The following is a 27671-nucleotide window of genomic DNA, read 5'->3' on the forward strand; positions in this document are numbered from 1 at the left end:
AGCTTAATAGTGTTACTAAATTCCCAGTTTACCCTTTCCCGGTTATAGAGGAAATTATTAGAAAGATTAAGTCCACGAGATACATGACTACGTTGGACTTAACGTCCGGCTACTATCAAATAGCTATGAGACCCGAAGACATACATAAAACCTCGTTTATCACAAAATCGGGCACTTATGCATTTTTACGCATGCCCTTTGGGTTGTGTGGGGCCCCGTCAACATTCCAGAGAGCTATGGACATTATTCTAAAGCCTGTCCTAGGAAAATCGACTTTAATCTATCTAGATGATATAATTATAACGAGTAGGACGTTGGAACAACATATTAAAAATCTAGAAGAGGTTTTTAAGTTATTAAAAGAGGCCGGTCTTACAATTAACGCATCAAAATGCAAGTTCGCGCCTAAAGAACTTAAATATCTGGGGTATAAAATTTCGCAAAATGGTATAGAAACTCAGGATTCAAAAATAAAAGCCATCAAGTATTTCCCACCTCCCAACACCGCCAAGAAACTTTCTTCTTTCCTTGGGTTATGTTCTTATTGTCGGTCGTTCATAAAAGAGTTCGCGAACATTGTTGAACCGATGTTAGCAATTAAAAGAAAGAAAAGTAAATTTACGTGGACAACAGAGGCAAATACTGCATTTGAAAGGTTAAAACAAGCCCTCATCATGGCGTCTGTTTTGAAATTCCCTGAAGGGGACGAAAACCTGGAAATTGCAGTAGATGCGTCGGACTATGCCGTAGGTGCGGTTCTCATGCAAAATGGCCATCCTTTGACATTTTTTAGTAAAATTTTAAATCCTACGCAAAGGAATTATACAGCTACAGAGAGAGAAACATTAGCCGTATTAATGGCTGTACACAAATTTCGAGTTTATTTCGGCAAAGCGCCAGTAACAGTCTTTTCGGATCATGCGGCTGTTGGTAGAGTTTACTCGGGGAAAAATCTAACCCCCAGGTTAATAAGATGGGCTTTAAAACTTCAAGAGTATAACCTAGTAATTAAATATAAACCAGGTAAGGAAAACAACGTTGCTGACGCACTATCTCGTATAAAACTGGACGATGAAGGCAATGAACTCAAATGCGCTGTGTTGACTTCAAAATTTTTAGATTCTAGAGAAACAATTATTGCCGAATTGAAACCTGATCCTGAGTTTGGAAGTATCTATGCGTATTTAAAAGACCCCGAAAGCTTTGAACACACAGATATCGATTCAATAAGAAGTAGAGCAGAAAACTATGAAATAATAGATAATTTATTATTTTATACGAAAACAACAAACAAAAATTTCGAATATAAACCAGTCATCCCAGCCTCGCTTCGATTAAGCATTTTGAAGGAATTACACGACGCGAAAACAGCGGGTCATTTATTGGTCAGAAAGACTTTGAAAATGGTACGCGAGGCGGTATATTTCCCGCAATTATACAAAATAGTAACTGCTTATGTCAGTTCCTGCAATCAATGTCAGTTAATAAATGATATTAATTACAGCCCTGCCGGGTATTTAAATAGCATTTGCGCTACATTTCCGAATGAAATTTTAGGCACAGATCTTCTTGTTTCTTTCCCCCAGAGTGAGTTAAATAAAAATCGTTTTCTTTTAGTAATTGTAGATCATTTTTCAAAATGGTCAGAAATTGTTCCACTTAAACGCGCGTCAGCCAAAACAGTCGCAGATGCATTCTTACACAGATACATTTTAAAATACGGTGCACCGATAAAAGTCATTAGCGATAACGGTAAACAATTCATTAGCCAAATATTTGAAACCATTTGCACTGGACTTAGCATACGCCATATCAAAATGGTTTGGTATAGATCACAGGCAAACATTGCAGAAAGAGTTAATAAAAATATTGTAAAAATAATTCGAAGTTATGTTAGCACACATCACAAGCGCTGGGATGGCTACATAAATGAGTTAGCTTATGCTTTAAGAACAGCAAATCATAATACTACGGGAAAAACTCCAGCAGAATTGTTTTCAGGACGGAAGTTAATTACGCCACTAGATAAATTATTCTTTGTGCAACAAAGAGAGCAAGAATTCAAACAAAAATATGTACAGAAACTCATTGACCAGGCCGTTAAAAGTTCGGATACGGCAAGAAATAGACAGAAACTGTATTATGATCGAAAACGCCGTGAAGCAGATTTTAAAGTTGGGAATAATGTGTTAAAGCGGAAATTTTCTTTATCAAGTGCCCCAGACAATATTACTGCAAAGTTCGCTCCAAAATTTGAAGGCCCCTATGTAATTCAGGAAATCAAGGGAGTCGTAGTTTAAGAACGAGAGAGGGGAAATCTGTAAAGCAAGTCCCGAAAAGGTGAAAAAATATTATAATCAAAATGATTTTGAAATCCTTAAAAGTTTCTTGCAGGACTCAAGCGCAAAAAAGTGGGAGGCCCAGAAGTAACGCCACCCGCTCCACCACCCAAGAAGCAGAGAACAAAAGAGGAACCTAGCCCTTTTACAAGTCATGCTACGGTCCCGAAAAGAAGAAAGGAAATGTTCAGACTCCAGCATTCAAGAAATACAAGAAATCAACGCCGCAGCGTAAAGAATCTTTGGTAAATAGGAAAAGACCAGTTACAACGACCCGCAGTAGAAATTCTGCGTCTAAGGAAACCACTTCCAGGGCCAGATAGTCAGGAGCAAATAAGGACGCCGTTCACGAGAACAAAAAGACATAAGGAGGAACGAAAAGACCACCACCAACAGAAGAAATTCAAGCACGATTCCAGACCGGAGGCCGCCAAGATAGCCGTCCAGGGGCAAAACGGAAAAGACAGGAACACGAAGACTACCGCTCCAAGAGAGCGGCGTACAGAGGGCGAAAAAGAAAAATCACCATGGATGAAACTCGAAGAACCCAAAGGCGACGACTGACCTCTACGAATTCCATAACGTGGGATCAGTTCTGTCAGAAGAGGATGTCGGAGTTCCAAAAATCGAAAACTCAAAGATAAGTTAAAATCTTCTATAAATTTTTCTTTTGTTCCGAAATGTTATGCGTAAATACGAAGTTCTATGTTTTGACGGAAGTCAATTTGTCTCGGTTGAGACTTAGATTTGTTTTACTTTATTTAGCTAAGGCAAAAGTATTATTTTCTTTAAGTATAAAATCTAAGAGCAAGCAGTTCCTGCTGGTCGAAAGACTAATTCTGTTATGTTAAAGCCAAAATTTGGCCGAAAGTAAAATAACTTCGTATTCTTGTATTAATGAAAAATTTAGTTTCAGTGCCGCCAGCTTGGCGAAGAATGCGTGAAGTAAAACTTCATTTTTATCTTATTCATTTTTTGGTAAATTGTAAAAATCATATGTATTAGAATTTTGTAAATATACGTAAATACTTGAAAGTTATGTAAAAGTAGAATTTAGTCTAGAAGCATAAAATTTTAGATGCTAAAAGTAAATACTCAAAAGAAATGAATTCAAATTTAAGTATTAAACTGTAGATAAAATCATGCTTTAGAGCGAAAGCCTGCATGTCTAAAGATGAATGAAGGGGGGGGGGAATTTAGAATGAATGTGTTTTGTAGGGTTCTCCACCTACACTTGAATTTTAAGAATGTTAAACATAGCTCATTGAGTTTCAGTATGTCGATTAAGGTGTGTCTATTTGGTTGTTGGAATTCTAACAAATCATTGTGGTTACGGGAAGCGTTGTAATACTAAAACACAAGTATTCCCGTTTGACACCACACATGGTGGAGAACCAGGGTAAAGTTAATTTCATGTTTGACTACTTGAATGAATGTGAATTAAGTAGTTAATTAAGGAAAATAAAATGATCGAAAATTACAACTTTATCCAGTGTTAAGAAAGTGTAAATCATAATGTATTTAGAAGATCCTGATACTTATTCCTTGCAGATGCTGGAAGGAAGAGAAAAGATTGATTGCTGAAGACCAGGAAAGGTTCCTGTAAGAAGAGATGGTAAAATTATGTACCTACAGAAATTTATTCTAATTTTTGAGAAAACAGTTTGTTTTATGTAAAAGAAGCTCTTCAGTTTTAGTTCAGAATATGGAAACTTTTACAACAGTTCGTTTCGAGGACCTGCTTCCAAGTTTACCAAATTCTGGCAGCGGCAAATGTAGGGTTTATATTTATTTTAACTAACATTTATTTTAAGTTTAAGCTATCTTTCCTGTCAAGCCTTTACTTTCCCCTGGAATTGCCAGTGCCAGAGTATGTAAATTTTAGTAGAACGCGCAGAGTATTCAAATTTTTAGCAGAAGTAATTTTGAGTTAAATAGAAGGGAAACGAGTTTGTAAGTGTGCTTTCTTGATTCACGAGCGTGAAGGTTGTTTGGTAGAAGTTTAAGAACCGCGCGTTTCGGCCTGTGTGCCTACTTCGGCAGTTAGTTGAATCTTTCAACTTCTTATTCTGAAAGTTTGCTGAAATCTCAGCTGTATCTTAGAACGCGGTTAAGTTAGTCACGTTTATAGAGCCTCGTAGGTAGTGACTTGTTATTTATTCATCCTGTTATTTATTTTTAGTTGTACTTTTCTATTTTTATTTAACCGCCGGGTCGGCGTAGTTTGTGAGCGTCAAGTGAATGCATCTGTAACTTCTAAAGTGGAATAAAAAGGGAGTTAAACCCTTCTTAAGAGTTTGTGTAATTTCCAGTTCATAGCAGTCACTACTCCTGTTGCGGGCAAGTTGGCACCACACAACACCACAATTTAAACAATAAAAATGAGCGATCCCCGCTAATGCTTAACTGAACTTTTAATTCCAAAAAACCGGAAAACTTTTCAGAGATTGCTTTAAATAATAAAATAAAATTTGAGCCTACATTATCAAAAAACTGAAAACTAATTAGAAACAAAATTGAAAAAACGCATTTTGAAAATTGAAAGTGTCCAATAGCAGAACTAAGTATTTGACATCCCTGAACACAAAGTTTAACAGGATAGGATTTTTTGAACACATGTTTAAATACTTAGTTCTGCTATTGGACACTTTAAACCTTATCGCATACTTTTTCTTAGAACTAACATTTTCTGCTTCTCCAGAGCAACTACGAATTCTACAAGAAACACAGTTTGCTCATTTGAAGAATTAAGTAAATTTTCGTTTGAAGGTCGTCATATGATTTCAGTAAGTTTGAGTTTTTCCAATTTTGTTGCTAATAAGTTTTCAGTTTTTTGCTGAAGTAGGCTCAGATTTGATTTTATTATTTAAAACAATCTCTGAAAAGTTTTTCGTTTTCTTGGAATTAAAAAGTTCCGTTAAGCATAATTGGGGAAATATTTAGGGTATTGTTTAAATGACTATTTGCTTTAAAGTATATTTGTATAGCTCTGTATAATTATATTTGATTCTGAATTTCGGACTTGCATATAATATTTTAGATCAATTTGGCATTTTTCGAATAGTCATTTTACATAATGTGAAGTTTTATGGGGTTTTTTTGCGTAGTCATTTGTAAGGAAAATTTGTTTCTTTTTCGGGTTTTGATCTCAAATGAACTAGGAGAACAAAGCACGTTTTCGAAGCATATTTATCAACTTTTATGAAGCTTTAATTCATTTTCTCCTGATGTGTTCTGAATTGGAGTTTTAGTAAAAGGAGATTAATATTTATATTTTTATTTCTTGCATATTTTTCTCTTTTGCATTTTTAGTTTTCGTGTTTGTACTACTATGATCCTTTTTTTAAGTTTGAATTGTTTAGTTATTGTGTTAAACCTCTTATATAAGGATGCAACTATTAATATTCGTGAGGAATTCCCTTGCTTTGACTCCAATTTACTTTTAACTTTAGATGCTGTAAAGTTTACATTTATATATGATGCATATATATATATATATATGTGTGTGTGTATGTGTTTTTATATATATATCTATATCTATCTATATATATATATATGTGTGTGTGTGTGTTTATATATATATGTGTGTGTGTTTTATATATATATCTATATCTATCTATATATATATATGTGTGTGTGTGTTTATATCTATATCTATATCTATATCTATATATAATATACCATATATAATGATACATAGGTAGCCATTGTTATTGACCGTAGATTAATTGACTTATCAATTGCGAACAAACCGATCCACTGTTGTTATGTCGTGGAGCAAAAACAAATTTACTTTACACCTGACTGCCACTGGCTCCGACATAGCAATGTGAATACTCTACATCTAAAATTTTAAAACACCATTCCAGAATTTTAAATGTTTATTTAATAGAATTCTATTCATATATTTGCAAGTTATACACTATAAATACAATAAACAAAATTTGAACTTATCTGCACCAGCGTGAATAAGCCTGGCATAATATTCTGAACTCGACGCAACTTTGGCAGGAAAAATACCGCAAATTCAAACACAAGGTTTCATCCTTTCCAACGCAGCTAATTTTCTCAATATATTTTACTAATATCCGCAGCGAGGCAGCGGATTCATTTCATTCGCCCAAAGCTCAAATGTTTTAACGCAATAGCATCGCAAAGGAAACATCGACTCAAAATCAAAATTTTAAAATCTGTAGAATATCATCCGCTGCTGCCATTCCAGCACTGCCAAGTTTTTCTTCCTGCAGCTGTTGTCAGAATTATCCTTGCTGTATGATGAGAGGTACAACATCCTCCCACCTTGATTTTCTCAAAATCAGACATTGCACAAAGTTTTCTAACATTACGAATAAAACAAAACAGTACTATGTGTTAGTTTAGAAAACACATAAAAGAAACTCGGTTAACATACAATATATATGACAGATCATACTAAAATGAGATCAATAAAGAATAAACTTCTAATTAAAGTCATTGCTAAAGAAAAGAGGATATAAGTCCAAAACGTCTATATTGTACATTATTTCTATGAGCATGTCCTTGGTTTTAAGAGTCTACCGTATCTAGATCTGTTTTCAGTTGCCAGAGTTAGCACAGGATCACTGGTAGTTGAAACTTCTAGTGGATACAGTTTTTTGATTGGTCTTACCAAATATCCACTGCTTGTTTTTACCTGTACCACTCTGGTAGCCCCATCTCTGCTACTGAATACTTTTACAATTTTGCGCATTGGCCACATTATACGTTTTTTATTGTCTAGTTCTATGAGGACTACATCCCCCACCTTTAGGTTTTGACATGAAGCGCTTGTTTTCTGCACTAGTTGAGCCAGATATTCCTTGCGGAAGCGACTTCTCAGTTCTTGTCTCAACGTATTGCAGTAATTTACATGCACATTCAGGTTCTGGGAATCGATGTAATCCAGATCAGGTACCCCCACTTGTTTTATGTCTCGCAAAACCAGGGAAGGTGTCAGAGGTACGAGCTTTTCCGAATCATTATAGATGTATGTTAAAGGACGGTTGTTTAATGTGGATTTAACATCACACAGGACGGTCAGTAACTCCTCGAAATTCACCGACGATCTCCCTAAAATTCGCACGAGAAGAGTCTTGGTGGAACGAACTAAGTGCTCCCCCCATCCACCCCACCACGCAGCCGTAGGGGGGTGAATTTATATTTTATTGGAAAACACTCGTTTTCTGTGAGTTTTATCCAATCCAGGCATCTCAGAGCATTGTCTGCTCCGGTAAAATTCGTTCCGTTATCTGAATTCACGGTCGCAGGACGGCCTCGTCTGGCAATGAACCGTCTCAGAGCCTGAAGAAACGTTTCAGTACTCAGAGAGGTGATAGGCTCCAGGTGAATTGCCCGGTATACGGCGCAGGTGAACAAGACGATCCAAGCTTTACTCTTTGGTCTCAGAAGTAAAGGTCCACAAAGATTGACTCCAGTTGTTTCAAAGACTGCCGAATCTCTTATTCTGTCAAGGGGTAACTGGATCGGAGGGGTAGATAAAACTTTAGCGGTAAATCTCCTACATACTACACATCGACTTACGCAAGATCTTATATTACGTTTCGACGAAATGATCCAGTATCGCTCTCTTAACTTAGCAGCTAATATCTGCACTCCCGCATCACAGTTCTTTTCATGATACTCTCTTATGAGGCATTCAGTTAAGTAATGCTTGGACGGAAGCAACAGGGGATAAAGGAAGCAGAATTCATCATCACGTTCAATGATTTTAGTTTTAACTCTGAGGACTCCGTCGTTGTCTCTCACTACCAATAATCCATGGACGCAATCTCCTTTCTCTTGAAAGTGCTTCCTTTGCTCTAAGCTCCACAAAAATGTTTCGGCGTTAGTTTTTCTTCTACTGTTAAGGTATCCGAAGAATACGAGGGCTTCTTTAAGAGTTTATTAGTAAAGCGTAGAACCCAGCAGAATACTCGAACTATTTTAGAAAAACTTGAAAAACGTTTGTACCACTCAGAATCTTCTAATTTTATACTCAAATTGACAATTACTCCCTTCTTAATTTCTGCTGCAAGAGAATTTTCGTCTGGAGTAAACTCAAAATCTGGCCATTCTTTCGGAGAGCTTTTCAGAAATTCGGGGCCCTCCCACCAATTGCATTGTCGCAAATGTTCAGGCGTACAGCCACGAGATGCCACATCTGCCAGATTCAATTTCCCAGGGATATGTCTCCAACATTCCTGCTTCGAGAGTTTCCGAATCTCCTTTACTCTATTATTCACAAATACTCCCCAGTTTTCCTCTCGTTGTATCCAGCTAAGAGCCACAGTAGCGTCTGTCCAGTAATATATCGGGACATCGACTAAGCACAGGGTTTCAACAGTATATCTTGCCAAGCGTGCACCTAGAACACAGGCTAGCAACTCCAAACGCGGAATAGTTATTTTCTTTAAGGGCGATACCCGTGATTTTGCTATGACGAATTTCACGAAAACTTTGTCTTCTTCCTTACTTCGTAAGTAAATGACAGTTGCATAAGCAGCTTGATTGGCATCGCAAAAGACGTGTAGAGTCCATGAATCCTTAATTCCATGACCCATGCGACGAGGTAATTTAAGGCTGGAAAGACTAGGCAACCTTTCGTACCATCTCTCAAATCTTGTTTGAAGTTCATCCGGTAATGGCTTATCCCAGGTCGATTTTGTTGCCCAAGCCTTTTGAAGAATTAATTTCGCAGGTAATATGACGGGCACAAAGAAACCTAGCGGGTCAAAAACAGCATTAATTAGAGACAATAGTCTCCTTTTTGATAAGTCTCGTTTAACGATTTCTCTTTGGACGGATATTGTAAGGCTGTCACCTCGTCGGTCCCACTGCAAGCCTAGAACTGCGGAGACTGGATTACTATCTTCAGCTGCTAGCTCTTGATCACCATATTGATTATAAGTCCACATTCGAAGATCCATTTTGGCTTCTGCCATAACAGTAATCGACTGGCTCATAAAAACCTTTAGCTCTTCGTTATCATCGACTGACGTGACACAATTGTCAACATAAAATGATTTACTAATTCAGAAGTCAAACAACAAAAATCAGCGTTAATTTACAAAACTTTCACAGGACTAGTTTCGATGGTTTTACCGAACCATCATCTTCAGCTGCAAAACCGCAAATGAACAAGATAGGAAATAATGTTTAGATAAGATAAGAAAGCCTGGACAAGAATAAGCAAGTGGCGCCATCTGTTGGCGAAACCAGAACTAAAACATAATTTCTCTAAAAGCCGAAGGCAAATTTGGATTGGAATTAGGATCGTTAACTAGAACAGAAAGATTTTTATGAATGTGAAATGCCTCTAGAAAATCCAGTTCTCCAATGGAAGATGTTTTTTGAATAATTTTGGCAGCAGAAAAATTGAAAGTGTGATTTTCGGACCAACAATGTTGAGCAACAGAAGACTTCTGTGTTTCCTTTTTTCTAACATATGCCTCATGTTCTTTGACGCGAAATTTTAAGGCTCTCTTAGTTTGGCCAATGTAAATTAAACCGCACTGGCAAGGAATCCTATAAATACCCCAGGAATTCATATCCGGAATGGGGTCCTTGAGTATAGAAGTTGGAATTTTATTGATGGGAGAGTAAACAACCCGAAAGTTAAATTTCTGCAAAATATGTGCAACTTTATAGCTAATTGATGGAAAGAAGGGAATGACAACAGAATTTTTATAATCTCCTAAAATAAGAGTGTGGCTTTTAGTGTGTTGAGATGAGAATTTTTTAACTGCTTGATTAATAATGTTGGGTGAAAAGCCCCTGTCAATAGCTATTGCTTTTAAATAATTTAGTTCTTCATCAAGGGCTAGTTTGGAGGAGCAAACTTGAAGAGCACGGAAAACATAGGAATAAAATGAAGCTAACTTTTGTTTAGTCGGATGACATGATTTAAAGTGTGGTGGATTTTTTTGAAAGTGTGATTTTCGGACCAACAATGTTGAGCAACAGAAGACTTCTGTGTTTCCTTTTTTCTAACATATGCCTCATGTTCTTTGACGCGAAATTTTAAGGCTCTCTTAGTTTGGCCAATGTAAATTAAACCGCACTGGCAAGGAATCCTATAAATACCCCAGGAATTCATATCCGGAATGGGGTCCTTGAGTATAGAAGTTGGAATTTTATTGATGGGAGAGTAAACAACCCGAAAGTTAAATTTCTGCAAAATATGTGCAACTTTATAGCTAATTGATGGAAAGAAGGGAATGACAACAGAATTTTTATAATCTCCTAAAATAAGAGTGTGGCTTTTAGTGTGTTGAGATGAGAATTTTTTAACTGCTTGATTAATAATGTTGGGTGAAAAGCCCCTGTCAATAGCTATTGCTTTTAAATAATTTAGTTCTTCATCAAGGGCTAGTTTGGAGGAGCAAACTTGAAGAGCACGGAAAACATAGGAATAAAATGAAGCTAACTTTTGTTTAGTCGGATGACATGATTTAAAGTGTGGTGGATCATGTCATCCGACTAAACAAAAGTTAGCTTCATTTTATTCCTATGTTTTCCGTGCTCTTCAAGTTTGCTCCTCCAAACTAGCCCTTGATGAAGAACTAAATTATTTAAAAGCAATAGCTATTGACAGGGGCTTTTCACCCAACATTATTAATCAAGCAGTTAAAAAATTCTCATCTCAACACACTAAAAGCCACACTCTTATTTTAGGAGATTATAAAAATTCTGTTGTCATTCCCTTCTTTCCATCAATTAGCTATAAAGTTGCACATATTTTGCAGAAATTTAACTTTCGGGTTGTTTACTCTCCCATCAATAAAATTCCAACTTCTATACTCAAGGACCCCATTCCGGATATGAATTCCTGGGGTATTTATAGGATTCCTTGCCAGTGCGGTTTAATTTACATTGGCCAAACTAAGAGAGCCTTAAAATTTCGCGTCAAAGAACATGAGGCATATGTTAGAAAAAAGGAAACACAGAAGTCTTCTGTTGCTCAACATTGTTGGTCCGAAAATCACACTTTCAATTTTTCTGCTGCCAAAATTATTCAAAAAACACCTTCCATTGGAGAACTGGATTTTCTAGAGGCATTTCACATTCATAAAAATCTTTCTGTTCTAGTTAACGATCCTAATTCCAATCCAAATTTGCCTTCGGCTTTTAGAGAAATTATGTTTTAGTTCTGGTTTCGCCAACAGATGGCGCCACTTGCTTATTCTTGTCCAGGCTTTCTTATCTTATCTAAACATTATTTCCTATCTTGTTCATTTGCGGTTTTGCAGCTGAAGATGATGGTTCGGTAAAACCATCGAAACTAGTCCTGTGAAAGTTTTGTAAATTAACGCTGATTTTTGTTGTTTGACTTCTGAATTAGTATTTATTCGGCGTGTTATTGTTGTCTTAATTATAAAATGATTTGGCAAGTTTATTCGCAACAGCCTTGAATTCAGGTGAAACGTGGGACAAATGAAATGAAATCACAGATGCCAATAAATAGGGGCTACTAGTTAACCCAAAAACAACCCTCTTGTGACGAAACACTTCAATTCTATTATTTACCCACCACAAAAACTTTAAGTAATTTTGATCCTCACGCTCTACCTCAATCTGTAAAAAGGCCCGCCTAATATCGGATGTTACACCAATTGCCTTTTTCCTAAGCCGCATTAGAATGGCTGAGATTTCTTCTACAAGGTTTGGACCTTTTATCAAGCAATCATTTAGCGAAAGCGAACCAACGACTTTACTCGACGCATCGAATACAGGCCTAATCTTGGTAGTGAGGCTACCTAATTTTATTACTGGATGGTGTGGTAAATAATGCCCTCCGTCATTCTTTACTGATTTTGGGACAATTTCTATGACATCTTCCGCTAGCCATTCGTTAAATACTGTACTATACTCATCAAATTTATTTAATTTTCTTAATTTTCTCGTAGTAGCAAAGAGCCTCTTTTCTGCAATATGCCAGTTAGAGAGAATATCAGGAGGGAATTTTAGAGCCCAAGGTAAACTCACGCAATATCTACCATCTCCGGTTCTGCGAAGGCCCCCTAAGAAACTGCTCTTTCGCTGTTTGATCTTCTGCGACCCTGGAAATGCTTTGCGCATCATCTGCAATGCCGATAGTTTCTAACTTCCACATAAAGGAAGGTTCCATGTCTTGAATAAGAAGATTAGTTACTAACATAGATGGAGTACCCTCAAAACTTTGGATAATCGTTCCTTTCGATTCCCCGCACAGCGTCCATCCCAGTTTAGTATTTATGGCTGTCAAACCACCCTCAAGCTGAATTACTTCACCAGTAAGTATTTGCCCATAAATATCACTCCCTATGAGGATTTCTATTTCCGGGTGACCCTCACCGACATCTGAAATCCAAATTCTGTGTCTTTTTAATTCCTTCAATAACGGTCCTTTAGGTATGCCTTGTATGCCTCCACAAATGGTATTTTGATCCAGAAAACTAAATTGGCACACTTCGTTTTTCCCAACCGGGCTTAGACCTATAGAATATCTCTTGTGAATTTTTGACTCAGTCCTTGTTCCGCCAAATAACGCGTGAGTTAAAGTTTCAGAGAAAGTGCTTTTCACATTTAAAGCTTCAGCTGTGGATTGTAAAACGTAAGATCGTTGGGATCCACAATCCAAGAGGCACCTGACCACCTTCTTTACAGTGCCTACAACTATTTCAACTATTAACGTCATAAGAGTGACTTCATTCATACATAAGGGAGAGGATATTGTACTTTGTACCATTACTGACTCGTTTCGTTTTTCCTTATTGTCAGCATTGTTTTCTGATACCTCCGGGCATAAAATTATACGGTGAGATCGCCTACACAAATAGCATTGAATAAACTGTGGACACTTCTTCGCAAAATGCCCTGGTTTAAGACAGCGGAGGCAGCAGTTTAATTCTCTTAATTTGTATAATCTTTCCTTTAAGCTCATCGATTGAGCTGTAAAACATTCTTTGCTTTCGTGAGATTTTCCGCAAAAAAACACATTTTTGTTCTTTGGCAGCAACTAGACTAGCTGCGCTAGCGATTGGTTTTTTGGTCTTAACTTTTACATCTTTAGAATGTTCATTGCGCGAAGTAGAAGAAATTTCAAATCCAGACCTAGCTAGTTTAACTCTCTGCTCTCCTTCGACCTCTTTACGCAAAATTTCAGGAGATTTTGTGAGACGTGATCCTTCTTTACTGAACAAAACGCTTCTCTGCCATACTCGAAGCATCTCAGCAGACAGACAAGACTCGACCATGGGATATAACCAGGAAACATGAGTATCCAGGGCTAAGCCTAAAGACTCTAGAGATCTTAGATGGGATTCGATTTTGTCAAACAGTGACACTAGCGGCAACCGATCCTTCCCTTATGAGCGTACATTTTGGATAATTAATTTTAACAATTCCCTCACATATATCTCAGTTAAAATTTCCTTGTTTCCAAAACGCTCCTCAAACGCAGAAATAGCTTTCGGGTAATTTTCAGCCGTTAAAGGATAACTATCTATCAACTCACTAGCCCGAGTTCCGGGTAACATTGATTGAGCTAAATAATGGAATTTGTCAACGTCATTAAGCTCCTTATCCTCATGGATCTTTTTTAATTGACCCCAAAATGTAAGGTAGCTTAATAATTGTCCATCGAGTTTTTTAATTTCAATTTTCGGCAACTTGTACCGTTTTTCATTAGAAGCACTTATGCTACTATCCGTGTTAGAACTCGTATTGACACTACGGTCAACCGCATTATCTATATTCTCTTTCACCCGACGATTAAGTGTGATAAACTCATCTGAATATTCTTCGCAGCCTATGACCTCTGTTTCCCGATCATCTTCAGCGGCTTTTTCCTTAATCATTGAATCTAGTATTTCTGAATCGCAAGATCTCAACTCAGCAATTATCATCTGCAACTTCAAAATTTTGTCTTTCAATACATCTCTATCCGCTTGAACATCTTTACAAAGTTTGGTTTTTAGAATCTTAGCCTTCCTAGTAAAGGCACTGCGTGCCGTTGCACGCTTTTTCTTCAACATATCAACATCCATTTTTATCTTTAAATGCAGACCCACTTAAAACTCAAAAATCTGTAATGTTATCATCAATCCGATAAATCCAGAAAAACGTCTTTACTCAGCAATTCCAAAAATATAACTCAATATAATAAAAATGAATAACAATATGTCATAACATTCATAATACAGCAAAACTAAATTATTTTGAATATCACAGTAGAAGATTTAACGCATAACCTTTTCTACGTTTACACTGCAGACGATTTAGTGCATAGCATTTCAATTGAAAATTGAAACTAATTCGAATACAAATACGAAATTCAACATTGCAGACGATAAAACGCATTACGTTTCCAAATAACACTTAAATTAATATTTACTTCTACAATAATATAATATAGCAAACACAATACTTTCTCAACTATATTAATATAATAATCCCAACACATTCGAATCAGGATCGCAATCCTGGCTGGCTCACCATTTTGTTACGTCTTGGAGCAAAAACAAATTTACTTTACACCTGACTGCCACTGGCTCCGACATAGCAATGTGAATACTCTACATCTAAAATTTTAAAACACCATTCCAGAATTTTAAATGTTTATTTAATAGAATTCTATTCATATATTTACAAGTTATACACTATAAATACAATAAACAAAATTTGAACTTATCTGCACCAGCGTGAATAAGCCTGGCATAATATTCTGAACTCGACGCAACTTTGGCAGGAAAAATACCGCAAATTCAAACACAAGGTTTCATCCTTTCCAACGCAGCTAATTTTCTCAATATATTTTACTAATATCCGCAACGAGGCAGCGGATTCATTTCATTCGCCCAAAACTGAAATGTTTTAACGCAATAGTATCGCAAAGGAAACATCGACTCAAAATCAAAATTTTAAAATCTGTAGAATATCATCCGCTGTTGCCATTCCAGCACTGCCAAGTTTTTCTTCCTGCAGCTGTTGCCAGACTTATCCTCGCTGTATGATGAGAGGTACAACAACTGTCAATTAACAATAACCAAATTAAGTGACAGCGTTTTGTCTTTTTTCCAAATAAGGATCAAATTAGTTATTTTGTTAGAATTAAATCATAAGGTACGAGCAAAATTCAAAAATGAGAAAGATAATAAGTCTGATTGAGCCAAAATGCTTGCCAAAAACAAAACCGAAGGTAAAAATGAGTAAGTGATTTTTTTAATTTGAGTTACTTGTCAAGAACTGAATTAAGTGAGATCCTCACTTTAGAAAAAATATTCCCCGACACTCTCACAGTATAGTTAAAAGAATAAAAAAAACTATTGAGACCTGTGCAAATTAATATAAAATAAATGAAATAGGAACAAAGGAAGATATTTGTAAACAGTAGAAATATGTACAAATTAATATTTTCTTTTAGATTTAAAAGCAAAACCAAAAGTAGGTATTTAAATACAAATCTAGGTACAAACCGATTCCTGAAAGGAAATTAAAAGTAACTTACTTGTTTCAAAAATTTTAAACGAAATCGTTGTAAATGTAAATATACTCAGTGATGGAATGTAATAGCGTTGTCTTATTTAGTGAGAGAAGGTAGCAGTCATATATATATATATATATATATATTCTGAACGTAAGTTTCTGAAAGGTTTAGCTTATATTCTATGCAACAAGTTGCGGATTCTTCTTCAATCATCAGCAATGTTTCCCTTATCATCTACTAATCAAAGTTGTTCATTTCATCGTAACAAAAATTATACACTAACAGATACTTTAGGAATGCCGAAATTAGGCATGTTTAGGGGTATTCGATTATTTTAGACAGCGTAGAAAACTGAAGAAAAAATAACTGGCTTCGGTAACTTAGCTGGTACAGAATTTAAGAATTATGATTTCCATCCTCTTTCGAAATTAATTCTACAAAACGTGTTCTCTTACTTGAGCTCTAACAATCTAACAAATTATCAAAAAGTTAGCCTCCAAGTCCTTTAGAAAGAGGTTTATTAAGAGATCTAAAATATCATTTTATCTGCCTAAATATGTTTGTTGAATAATTTTGTTGAAATATAAGCAGATGACGGAAGACGGAGAGAACTGTCGTCTTACAGAGGTAAGCAGGTGCGTTAAAATATAAGCATAGTTCAGCAATGGAAACCTATAGTGAAAAATAAGTTATATTTACCAGCATTAGAAATTTTCTGTGGCTCACCATAGATAGAGCCATAAATTTTCTGAACATTTGTAGTTCGGATCGGGCACAAACCCCAGGGAAACGGTCTGACTGCATGGGTGTTTTCATGGTTTTCCCCATGTCTAATGTGCATGGAACCAGGTTTCTCATGAATGTCGTCCATGTAGACATAGCTCCCACTAGACATTCCCCTCGTTCCTTCCTTCGCGTACTTTGCAATAATCTAACCTAACCTAGAAGCGCAAAACATTGTCGCAATGCTTGTATTTTACGATGGAAAGTGTTGCTAATCTGTGGATCCTTGTTATCGAATTCAACTACCAATCATTAGTAGCATTACTGTTTGAAGAGATTTTACTGAAGTCAAATATTATTTCTGGTCATTTTCACAGGACTCTTTTTTTTTTCTTATAGTAGCTAAAAAGAAAAGTAAAAAATTACAAATAAAGAAATAAAATTAGAGCGCACGAAATGAGCTCGATATTATCATTCTTCCCTTTTCATCTGGTAAAAAAAAAAAAAAAAAAAAAAAAAAATTTAGTCTGAGTTGGCACTTTTCTACCAGAATTATGCAACGATCCGCGGAGCTTAAACAATTAAGATAACAGACATTTTTAATCAAAGTTAAGCTTTACTATGATTTCCATTGCCTCATATTTGAAACATGGCCATTGACAGCAGATTATGTAAATAATAACTGATGAAATATTCTTAGAAGGCGTAACTTCAAATCAAAGTTCAGAAAAGTATATTATCTTTAATTTGTTCATTTTGTTACTACAGAAAACAAATTGAATAAATTCTTTGGAGCAAAAGACTATTTTTAACTCAATTATTTTTTTTTACTATTTCAGACCTTCTTCATCATGTACATGGCATTAGTAGCTCTGCTATTAATTAATATGCTAATCGCTATGATGGGAAAAACTTATCAAGATATTGCAGAGCGAAAAAATGAATGGATGAGACAGGTACTTGTTTTAACATCTCATATTTTTAAAAAGCTTCTTAAAATTTTGGTTTAAAATGCAATTAATGTAGGGGAAAATTCAAATTTGTGACTTGGGAAGACTTATCAGTAATATACGACTACCTATTTCTTTTATGAGATATCGATTTCCTATCTGTACTAAAGTGACAAGCTGGTAATTTACTGGCTGGAGAGCATTTTGGTAATTGGACTTTTTTGGCCAGATTGTAATGTTTTCCTGACAAAAAATAAACGTCGTTATAAATATCAAACTATGTATCTTAATATTTTATTTGCTACCGATTGTATTAAATAACAATACTAAGGCTATTTACAACTCAAAATCCACTGCAAGGTTTTGACCAAATTTCAGTACATATTGCTTACTGTGCAATTTAAATTAAATATACTAAGAGTATAAAATTAAACAGTCAAAGCTAATTAAGCTGTTAAGTCGATTGTCGTTTAATTGATTCTCTAACTATTTCAAGCTCTCCAAATTAGTATTAAGTTCAATAGATACCCTTTCCAGGCTATAATTATCTCGATTTAAATAAATACTTCCTTTTGTGTGCGAACAGTCGAAACGATACAAACATTTTCGTCGAGAGAATTATCTTGGAAGGATGTTTGATTTGATCAGCCCTTTTCAAATTGTCTTAATTAAATGCCTTATTTGTTTTCTTATATACGCGATAGATTTGTATCTTCTGGAATAATGTGAGTTAAAATAAAAAGCAACGGAAAAACTAAAACTGATTTGTTAAACTAAATCTTCGTAAAGTAATTCATAAATGATAACTCGAGGGAAATATTGACAAATTGTAGAGTTCCTCACTTTGTAAATGCTAATTTACAGTTGAACGTGAAGAATCTTAAGAACTAGTAAGCGAATAATCGCTTGAGTTCGTGTGACAAGAAACAGCAAGATGGAAGGGTAACTAACCCTTTATTATTCAAATAAGATTTAACAGAACTCCGTCTTGGAGTGTAAAATAAAAGCCGACATTTGAGCTTGAACTTAAAAGGCTAAGAAATAAACTAAAACTAATCTAAACTAAAGAGATATAGCCGAAGCTATCAAGATTCTAACTGAGTTGGCCCCTTAACGCTAATTGACTGCAAAGCTATCAAGGGCCTGGGTACGCCCGAGCGTAATAACAGCTTTGCGAGAGAGCAGCCAAAAAGGCTGACGCGCGCAAATCAGAAACTCTGATTCTGTCTAACTCAGCAAGTAGAACTTCGCGGTTAAATATTGCTCTTCCTCATTATGTATACAGGCGTGATACTAAAACTACGTTCTGGCCGGAAGTAGCAAGCTGAAGTTAAGAATTTGACAGGAAAGGAACTTTAACTCAAAATTTAACTGTTAATAAAATTAACATACGTAGCGAAGCGGTATCTTAACTTTAAATTAATAAACCTAAGAATACATCACTGCGAGTGGACTGTAAATTAACCTTTATTCGGCGGTTTGAACTTTCGAACACAAGACAGCGCAAAAGTAAAACGGCAGAGTTACAATTAGCGGTTTTAAGAATGCAAGAACAAAATGCGAGCTGCGCATACAATCTGCGCATTGCAAAATAATATCCCACAGACAGGCAGAGAGCTCTGGTGGCCGAAACATTCCGCCCGGCGTTGAAACATCGTTTCAAACTAAATAGCTTTTACAAAATGAAATTATCATAACAATATTAAATTATGCAAAAATGTATCATTAAAATATTCACAAGAAAACATAATATGAAATTATACGATGAAACTAAATTGTTCTCAAAACAGATGCACAGAAGCCTTGATACAATTCAGGAACTTAATCATAGTTAAATCAAAGTACAAAGTTATAATGCTTTAGGGAAAAAAAACTTAATCATTGATTGGCAAAACACTAAGTTTGTGAATTGGCCTTTTGAAAACTCCGTTAGCAGTTTTGATCTTCACGATACGCACAATATTATCTGAGCTAGGAAAAACTTCCAGCACTCTTCCTAATTTCCATTGTAGCGGGGGTAAATTGTCTTCCTTTATGATAACTAAATCATTAACCTTTAAATTAGGTTGCACTTTCAACCATTTTGAACGTCGTTGCAAATTAGAAATGTATTCATTGGACCATCTTTTCCAAAAGCTTTGAAACATTTTCTCAACAAACTTCCAACATTGCAATATAGGAATTTTTTGATCATGTAAACTTTCTTCTGGTAAGGCAGTTAGCGGGGTACCAATTAAAAAATGGCCTGGCGTTAGTGCAGAAAATTCTGATGGATCTTCAGACATTGGACACAAAGGTTGGGAATTTAAACAAGCTTCAATTTGAGCTAGCAATGTCGTAAATTCTTGCGTTACACCTATGGTTGTTCACCTATGTTTCGCTTGAGATGTAACTTTGTAGATTTGACTGCAGCTTCCCATAATCCTCCAAAATGTGGCGCTGCGGGAGGATTAAATGTCCACTTAATACCTTCAGTAGAGCAATATTTATTAACCAATTCATTTTCATTCAAGGAGTTTATTACTCTTTTCAATTCCTTATCTGCAGCAATAAAATTTGTGCCACAATCGCTATGCACTTCTATTGGTTTTCCTCTTCGAGATAGAAAGCGCTTCAAAGCGGCAATAAATGATTCTGATGTTAGATTACCTACTAATTCAATATGCATAGCTCTTGTAGTAAAACACACGAATACACAAATGTAGCATTTCATTAGTTTTACTCCTCGACCTTGCCTGGGCTTCACTTGAAATGGCCCGGCGTAGTCAATTCCAACTTTGAAGAAAACCTTTGACGGAACTACTCTAGACGATGGTAAATCAGACATTATTTGGGTAGATGTTTTAGCTCGTACACGATGACATTTCACACATTTCTAAATCTGTTGTCTTACAACTGACCTAGCGTGGATTATCCAATATTCTCTTCTAATTACTGATAGCAATAGCAGGGGGCCAGCATGAAGATGAGATTCATGAAAATGATTCACTATAATCTGTGTTATGTGATGTTTCTTGGGCAACAAAATAGGATATTTTCTGTCCTGCACGATGTTGGATTGTCTTAATCTTCCTCCGACGCGTATAAGTTCATTCTTATCGATAAAGGGGTTCAAAGAAAGGATCTTACTATTTGAGTTTAACGGTTGATTCTTTTTCAGAAGATTATATTCATTAAAAAACTCATCCCTTTGAACTACTCTAACAATTGCATTTCTAGCGTATTGCAATTCTTCGGTTTTAAGGTAACCCTTAATCCTTGTTGCGGTAGATTTAGTTGAATTATTCGCAAACCGAAAACACCATGCGATGATTCTTTTAAGTTTCAAGAATGATGAAACTTCATTAAGGACTGGAATTTGCGAAGCGACTGTTCCAATTGAACAAGAAATATTTTTCTGTTGTTCCCTTAAAGACTCTTCTGAAAATGGTAAATTGATAGAGAACGGAATATTATTTGAATTAAGCCACTGAGGACCTGTCCACCACAAGCCATGAGTAGAAAGCTCTGAAGGCAAAAGACCTCTTGATGCGCAATCAGCTGGATTTTCCTTTCCTTTTATGTGATTCCAATGCGATGAAGGTAAGACTGATTGAATTTCTGAAACGCGGTTGGCTACGAAGGTTTGCCAGCGTGTTGGTTCTGATTGTATCCAGGACAAAACTATCATTGAATCACTCCATGCGTAAATATCGTCAACAGGAATTTGCAATGAATTCTGCACAGCTTGAACCAAATGCACTAATAGAACTGCAGAGCAGAGTTCTAAACGAGGAATAGATATTACTTTCAGGGGAGCTACGCGAGTTTTTGATGTTAGTAGCTGCACCGAAACTGAAGAATTGTTTGAAGACTTTAAATAAATCACTGCGGCGTAAGCTTTCTCTGATGCGTCACAGAAACAATGAAGTTCTACATTTGTAGATTTGGGCAATAATACTCTCCTAAGAATATGAATGCATTTAAGACTTGCGATATCTTCACAATAGATTTTCCATCTTTGATTGATTTCATCTGGCAAGGGATCATCCCACGAAATTTGTAATTTCCATATATCTTGAAGCAAGATTTTTGCTGCAACTATAAAAGGTGCTAACCAACCAAGTGGATCAAAGATTTTCGAAATAGAAGATAAAATTATTCTTTTAGAAGAACACTCTCTGTTTTCGAGATTTCCAAAGTGACAAGTAAACTCGTCTTGCGTTGGATACCACTCCAAACCCAATAATTTTATTGATTTAGTATCAACTACTGTACATGAAGAATTTGAGTTCTGAGCACTCAAAGCAGTTTCCAAAATTGAGCGATTATTTGTACACCATTTATGCAGTTGAAAGCCACCTTTCTGTAAAAGTTCACTCAGTTGTGAAATTAACTCTACCGCGTCCTCTACTGTGTCTGAACCAAATAGGACATCATCAATATAACAATCGTGTAATATTATTTTAGCTGCCTTTGGGAATTTAGTTCCTTCGTCAATTGTTAGTTGTTTGAGTACGCGAGTAGCCAGGTATGAAGCGGAAGTAGTGCCGTACGTAACTGTGCACAACCTGTAAGTTTTAATCGGCTTCGATGGATCATCTCTCCAAATTATTTTTTGGAAATCGCGATCTTCATCATGAATTTGAACTTGTCGATACATTTTCAATAAGTCGCTAGTAATGGCTATGGGATAGCATATAAACCTCAAAAGAATAGTAAATAAGTCGTCTTGTACCTTGGGACCATTCATCAGCGTGTCATTAAGCGATATCCCTGATGTAGGTTTGGCACTAGCATTGAAAACGACGTGTAGTTTTGTGGTAAGACTCGATTCTTTTAGCACGTGATGATGAAGTATATAATAATGAAAATTTACTTTATCTAAATTATCATCGGATAATTCTTCCATGTGTCCAAGTGATAAATATTTGGACATGAAGTCTTTCTATTGTTGATATACTTCAGGAGTTTTTATTAGTTTTTTTTTTTTTTTTTTTTTTTTTTTTTTTTTTTTTTTTTTTTCCAAGACTAAGAAAGTTGCGAAAGGCTGATGGTCTGGAATTACCCAACTCATTTCTTTTAGGCTTGAATGGCAGTTTTACTGAGTAACGACCATTTTCACTACGCACGTGATTTTCCACGAAATGATTTTCACACAATATTTCCTCTTTAGTTAAAGGTTTCGATGTGGGAATTTGTTCCAAATCCCAAAATGATTTAACTAATTCCTCCGTGTTTACATTTAGCGTATTGACTGAAACCTGCTTACGGTTTGGGAATTCAAAATGTGTAGTTCCAGCAATTACCCATCCTAACTTAGAACAACATGCAAATGGAAGATTTTTGCCCCTTTTAATTACCTCGCCATTGATTAAAGTAAGGATTACATTAACTCCAAGTAAAATATCAATTTCTCCCGATTCATGAAATGTAGAATCTGCTAAAGTTAAATCTTTGAAACTTTCATATAAATTCAAAAGTAATGTTACACTTGGAATGTTTCCTGTAATTTTGTCTATTAGGTAAGCGGACGTTGACATTCTGTAATTAGTATTAAAATGAGGTATAAACAACAACTCAACTTCTCCAGTGGTAGTTGTATTGAAAGTACCTAAGCATGACACTAATATCTTCGAATCCTTTATGCTCAATCCTAAATTGATAGCTGTTTTCCGACGAATGAATGATTTTTCACTACCTGAATCTAGTAAACATCTACAATTTATGAATTCATTTTTTGAGTTTTGAACCTTAATTAAAGCAGTACACAAAAGATGATCTTCTTTACAAAATAAGCAGGTAGAATTAGTAATCAGAGAAGTAACTCTATTATACACTGGTTTATCTGATTTATGCGTTTTACTAATTAAAGGTTTACTAATTCAGAAGTCAAACAACAAAAATCAGCGTTAATTTACAAAATTTTCACAGGACTAGTTTCGATGGTTTTACCGAACCATCATCTTCAGCTGCAAAACCGCAAATGAACAAGATAGGAAATAATGTTTAGATAAGATAAGAAAGCCTGGACAAGAATAAGCAAGTGGCGCCATCTTTCTTATCTTATCTAAACATTATTTCCTATCTTGTTCATTTGCGGTTTTGCAGCTGAAGATGATGGTTCGGTAAAACCATCGAAACTAGTCCTGTGAAAATTTTGTAAATTAACGCTGATTTTTGTTGTTTGACTTCTGAATTAGTATTTATTCGGCGTGTTATTGTGTCTTAATTAAAGGTTTACTGTTCTGTAATGTTCTAGCGTAATTCTTCAAAAATTCTATCAAGTCATTCAACTTTGGTATTTCGTCTTTTTCTAATTGACGCTTCCACCCCAACTTTGTCGAACCATCAAGTTTTTCCAAAATAATATACAACAACAGAGTATCACTAAAATTATCTATCCTTTTGATCTAATATTTCCAATGAGCGAGTTATTTCGTTTACGTTATCTACTAAACTTAATATCGAGGATGCAGATTCCGTTTGTATTTGTGAAATGTTAAGAATTCTTTTAATAAAAGAAAATATCTGTTCTCTCTTATTAGAAAATCTCTCTTCTAGTAAATTCCAAGCAATACTCAAATTTTGATCAGCTATGGGAATTGACTGAATAATGCGATAAGCATCATTTTTCAAAGAACTCTTTAAATATTGTAATTTTTGAGCCCCAGATATATTTGGATTGTTGCGAACATTAGCGTTAAATAAATCTTTAAATGTTATCCATTCAGTTAAATTTACGCTAAATGTGGGTAAAGATAATTTCGGTAACTTTCAGAGATTCATTCAGTACGTCAGGTACGACAGGTTTATCGCCATTTGCATTTACGACCTTGTAAATCTTTAAATTACGAATAATTTTTAAGTGAACCTCCTCAATTTTCTCTAAAATCGACTGTTCTTCCTCAACGAAAGTGTCTATTTTATCATCATCACAATTTGTATAAATTTCTCTAAATAGAGATTTAAAATCTTCCTTAAAAATTTTACATTTTTCTAAGATTAATTCAGCTTCAGCATTATCTAAGCTATCATAATCTATTCTCTCGATGAATTTAGTTAACTGTGTTTTCAAAATTTTCTTTCGCATTTTTTCTATATCTGACATTTTGAAAATATTCCAAATTCTCGATTTTACTAATACTTTAATCCCAAAAATAGTAGCAATAACGAAATATCAAATGTACTTAAAATGTGTTAACTATTTCACTCACCTCGTACACTGTATCCATTGCGTAACTCTTGAGAATTCTAAGCCGAAATTGCATTATCAACACCAATACGAACACGTAGAATTCTTATTCACAAGCGCGGGTTTTCCTCGAAGCTCCGGCGTAGGACGACCAAATAATGTATCGAAGCGGTATCTTAACTTTAAATTAATAAACCTAAGAATACATCACTGCGAGTGGACTGTAAATTAACCTTTATTCGGCGGTTTGAACTTTCGAACACAACGCAGCGCAAAAGTAAAACGGCAGAGTTACAATTAGCGGTTTTAAGAATGCAAGAACAAAATGCGAAATGCGCATACAATTTGCGCATTGCAAAATAATATCTCACAGACAGGCAGAGAGCTCTGGTAGCCGAAACAACGTAATCCTTACAAAATCTTTCACAAATTAATTCTTTAAATTCTCATGATAAAAGTTTTTATATGCAACAAATGATTTTAAATGCGTGTTTCTCTGTGTTCTATGTTTACTAACTCCCACCAATGGCCGAATGACCGAAGATTGGTGAGTGCTGGTAGTTCATCTTGGGTTCGTATCTGGGCGAACGGACTGGCTGCATGGTTGTTTGCTTTGGTTTTCCTCATGTGTAACTTGAATACGAGCTAATTTTAATTTGCCTTAGAATGCGCTCCACGAAGGCATCCCTTTCCTTGGGCAGATAGCCCTCGTGTGCTTTGCTATATTCCAGTTACCTTAATCTAAGCCTTAGAAAGTCCTAAACGGTCTCGTATTCCAGTTAGCCTAATCTAACCTTTAGAAAGTCCTAAACGGTCTTTTGTTAAACCTTAGAAAGTCCCATATCTGTCGTCTTAGGCAGACAGCCCCGGGGGCTTTACCATATTTGTTCGAGAATAGGCACACAAATATTCACGAATTTTCCAAACTTTTAAATGGACTGTATCATCTTTAATATTACTTCTGTTAACAGAATTATACACATATGAGAACTTTACGTATTCTGCTCGGATGGACACTCTCGCCATCCACATATTAACATAAATGTCACATAATCAGAATTACCAGCACACACTCAATCCATGGCGGTTAGCTTTGCACCTTATTCTTTTCTACCCGTTGTTGCCAGATCCACACGTAGACAATACTGAAACATTAGATGTTGGCTTCACTTCTCTTCTCTTCGTCGTTAACATACCGCCCGGGTTGGGTATTTGTTACACAGTTAACAATAACCAAAGTTAAACAGTTTTAAATCACCATATAGTTCAAATCATATATCACAAAATTTTAACTTAATACACATGAACAAAAGCAATAAACATAATTAAACACAGAACTTGAAATGCACAAAATATAAATTCAAAACAAGACATAAATATATTTTTCTTTAATCTGCAAATATACTTGAAATGCACAAAATATAAATTCAAAACAAGACATAAATATATTTTTCTTTAATCTGCAAATATACATTGAACTTATGTAACATGTACTGGTAGTATAGCTAATTTAGCTATTGGCCTTTTTAAAAGACCAGGCTTGGTTTATACAATACAGACTCTAAACTTTTCATCCTTACCATAAATTAGTTCTGTTTTCCCCAGTAACCAAGTTTAAATGGGCATGTTGTCTTCCTTTACTAAAATTATAGTGCCCTTTTTAACATTATCCTTAGAAAAATACCACTTAAATTGTTGCTGTAAATGACTGATGTAATCATTTTGCCACCTTTTCCACAAATTTTGGGTCATTTTAGTAGGGCTCTGCCAGTGCTTTAAAGAGTTGCCAGAAAAATCAGTAAGATCAGGCTCCGTAATAGATGTTAAAAGTCGCCGACTAAAAAGTGTGCGGGTGTAAGTGCTTCTAAATCATTTGTGTCATTCGACAGATGGGATACTGGACGAGAATTTAAAATTCCTTCAATCTGGTTCAAAATTGTAAGAAACTTCTGAAATGCAAAAATCAACCTCCCAACCCCATGTTTAAGATAAAACGTAAACGACTTAACACATGCCTGACAGATACCTGCAAAGTAAGGAGCTCAAGGAGGGATAAACTTTAAACTTCCAATGAATCCTTTCAGATGTCAGATATTTGGTTAAGAATTCATCAGGGTATTTCATTAAATTATATAGTCGCATCAGTTCATTGATAGGCCCAACAAAATTTCGATCATTGTCTCTAAATATAGATGCACATTTCCCTCTACTAGGAATAAATCGTTTTAAGGCCGCAATAGATGATTCTGTAGGCAAATTTGAAACCATCCCTAGATGATGGACCGCACGAGTCAAAAGGCAAACAAAAATTTGGAACGTAAATCTTGTGCACTATGCTCTTTCTCTGATTTGTATATTTTATACCAAAAGGTCTGCAAAAGTCAGCACCAGTGCGGTTAGAGAGAAAGGATGGATTTAGTCTCTTTGATAGTAAATTACCCATCTTTTGATCCCGTAATACTGGTTTTACCTTGGCACACGTTACACATTCTCTTATGATCTTTCTAGAAAGATTACGTCCACTTATCGGCCAAAAATTTTGTCTAAAACTGTGCAAGATCGCTTGAGCTCGAAATATTGTGGTCTAACATAATTAAAAGAGTCAATTTATTATGTTCTTGCAAGACAACAGGGTGTTTTGTGTTAAAAGGCAAGTTAGCTTCCTCAGTCTACCACCTACTCTAAATACTTGAGATTCATCTTAAAAGGAGCATAAAAACTTTAAACGACTATTTTTACCTACTTCCCTTTGTTTAACTCATTAAATTCTTCATGAAAGCCTTTCTGTTGTTATACATTTTACATATATCAGCAGTGAAAGCCACCTTGTGTTTTCTAAATCGTAGCAGGATAGAGAACACACTAACTCAGTGTTGACCTAGAAATTCTAGCCCTATCAAACCATTATTTAAGTATTCACTGTTAACGCATCACATTTGATAATTAGTGCATTTCCAGTCGTGTGCATAAATCTGGTCATCTAGTTTCAGAGAAAAAGGAAT

At 35.4% G+C, this 27671-nt stretch overlaps 1 protein-coding gene across 1 annotated transcript in view; it reads left to right on the forward strand.

The window, feature by feature from the left end:
* nan (transient receptor potential cation channel subfamily V member nanchung) overlaps nt 1-27671 on the forward strand; it is a 120852-nt gene that overhangs the window by 76859 nt on the left and 16322 nt on the right. Inside the window, exon 14 of the mRNA XM_085808594.1 lies at nt 17385-17501. Coding sequence (XP_085664720.1) covers nt 17385-17501 — 117 coding nt within the window. The remainder of the gene's footprint in view (nt 1-17384; nt 17502-27671) is intronic.

The sequence above is a fragment of the Stegodyphus dumicola genome, chromosome X1 (genome assembly GCF_044657685.1).
Source record: "Stegodyphus dumicola isolate Sdum_Otavi_A_Nest chromosome X1, ASM4465768v1".
In the NCBI taxonomy this organism is placed as follows: domain Eukaryota; kingdom Metazoa; phylum Arthropoda; class Arachnida; order Araneae; family Eresidae; genus Stegodyphus; species Stegodyphus dumicola.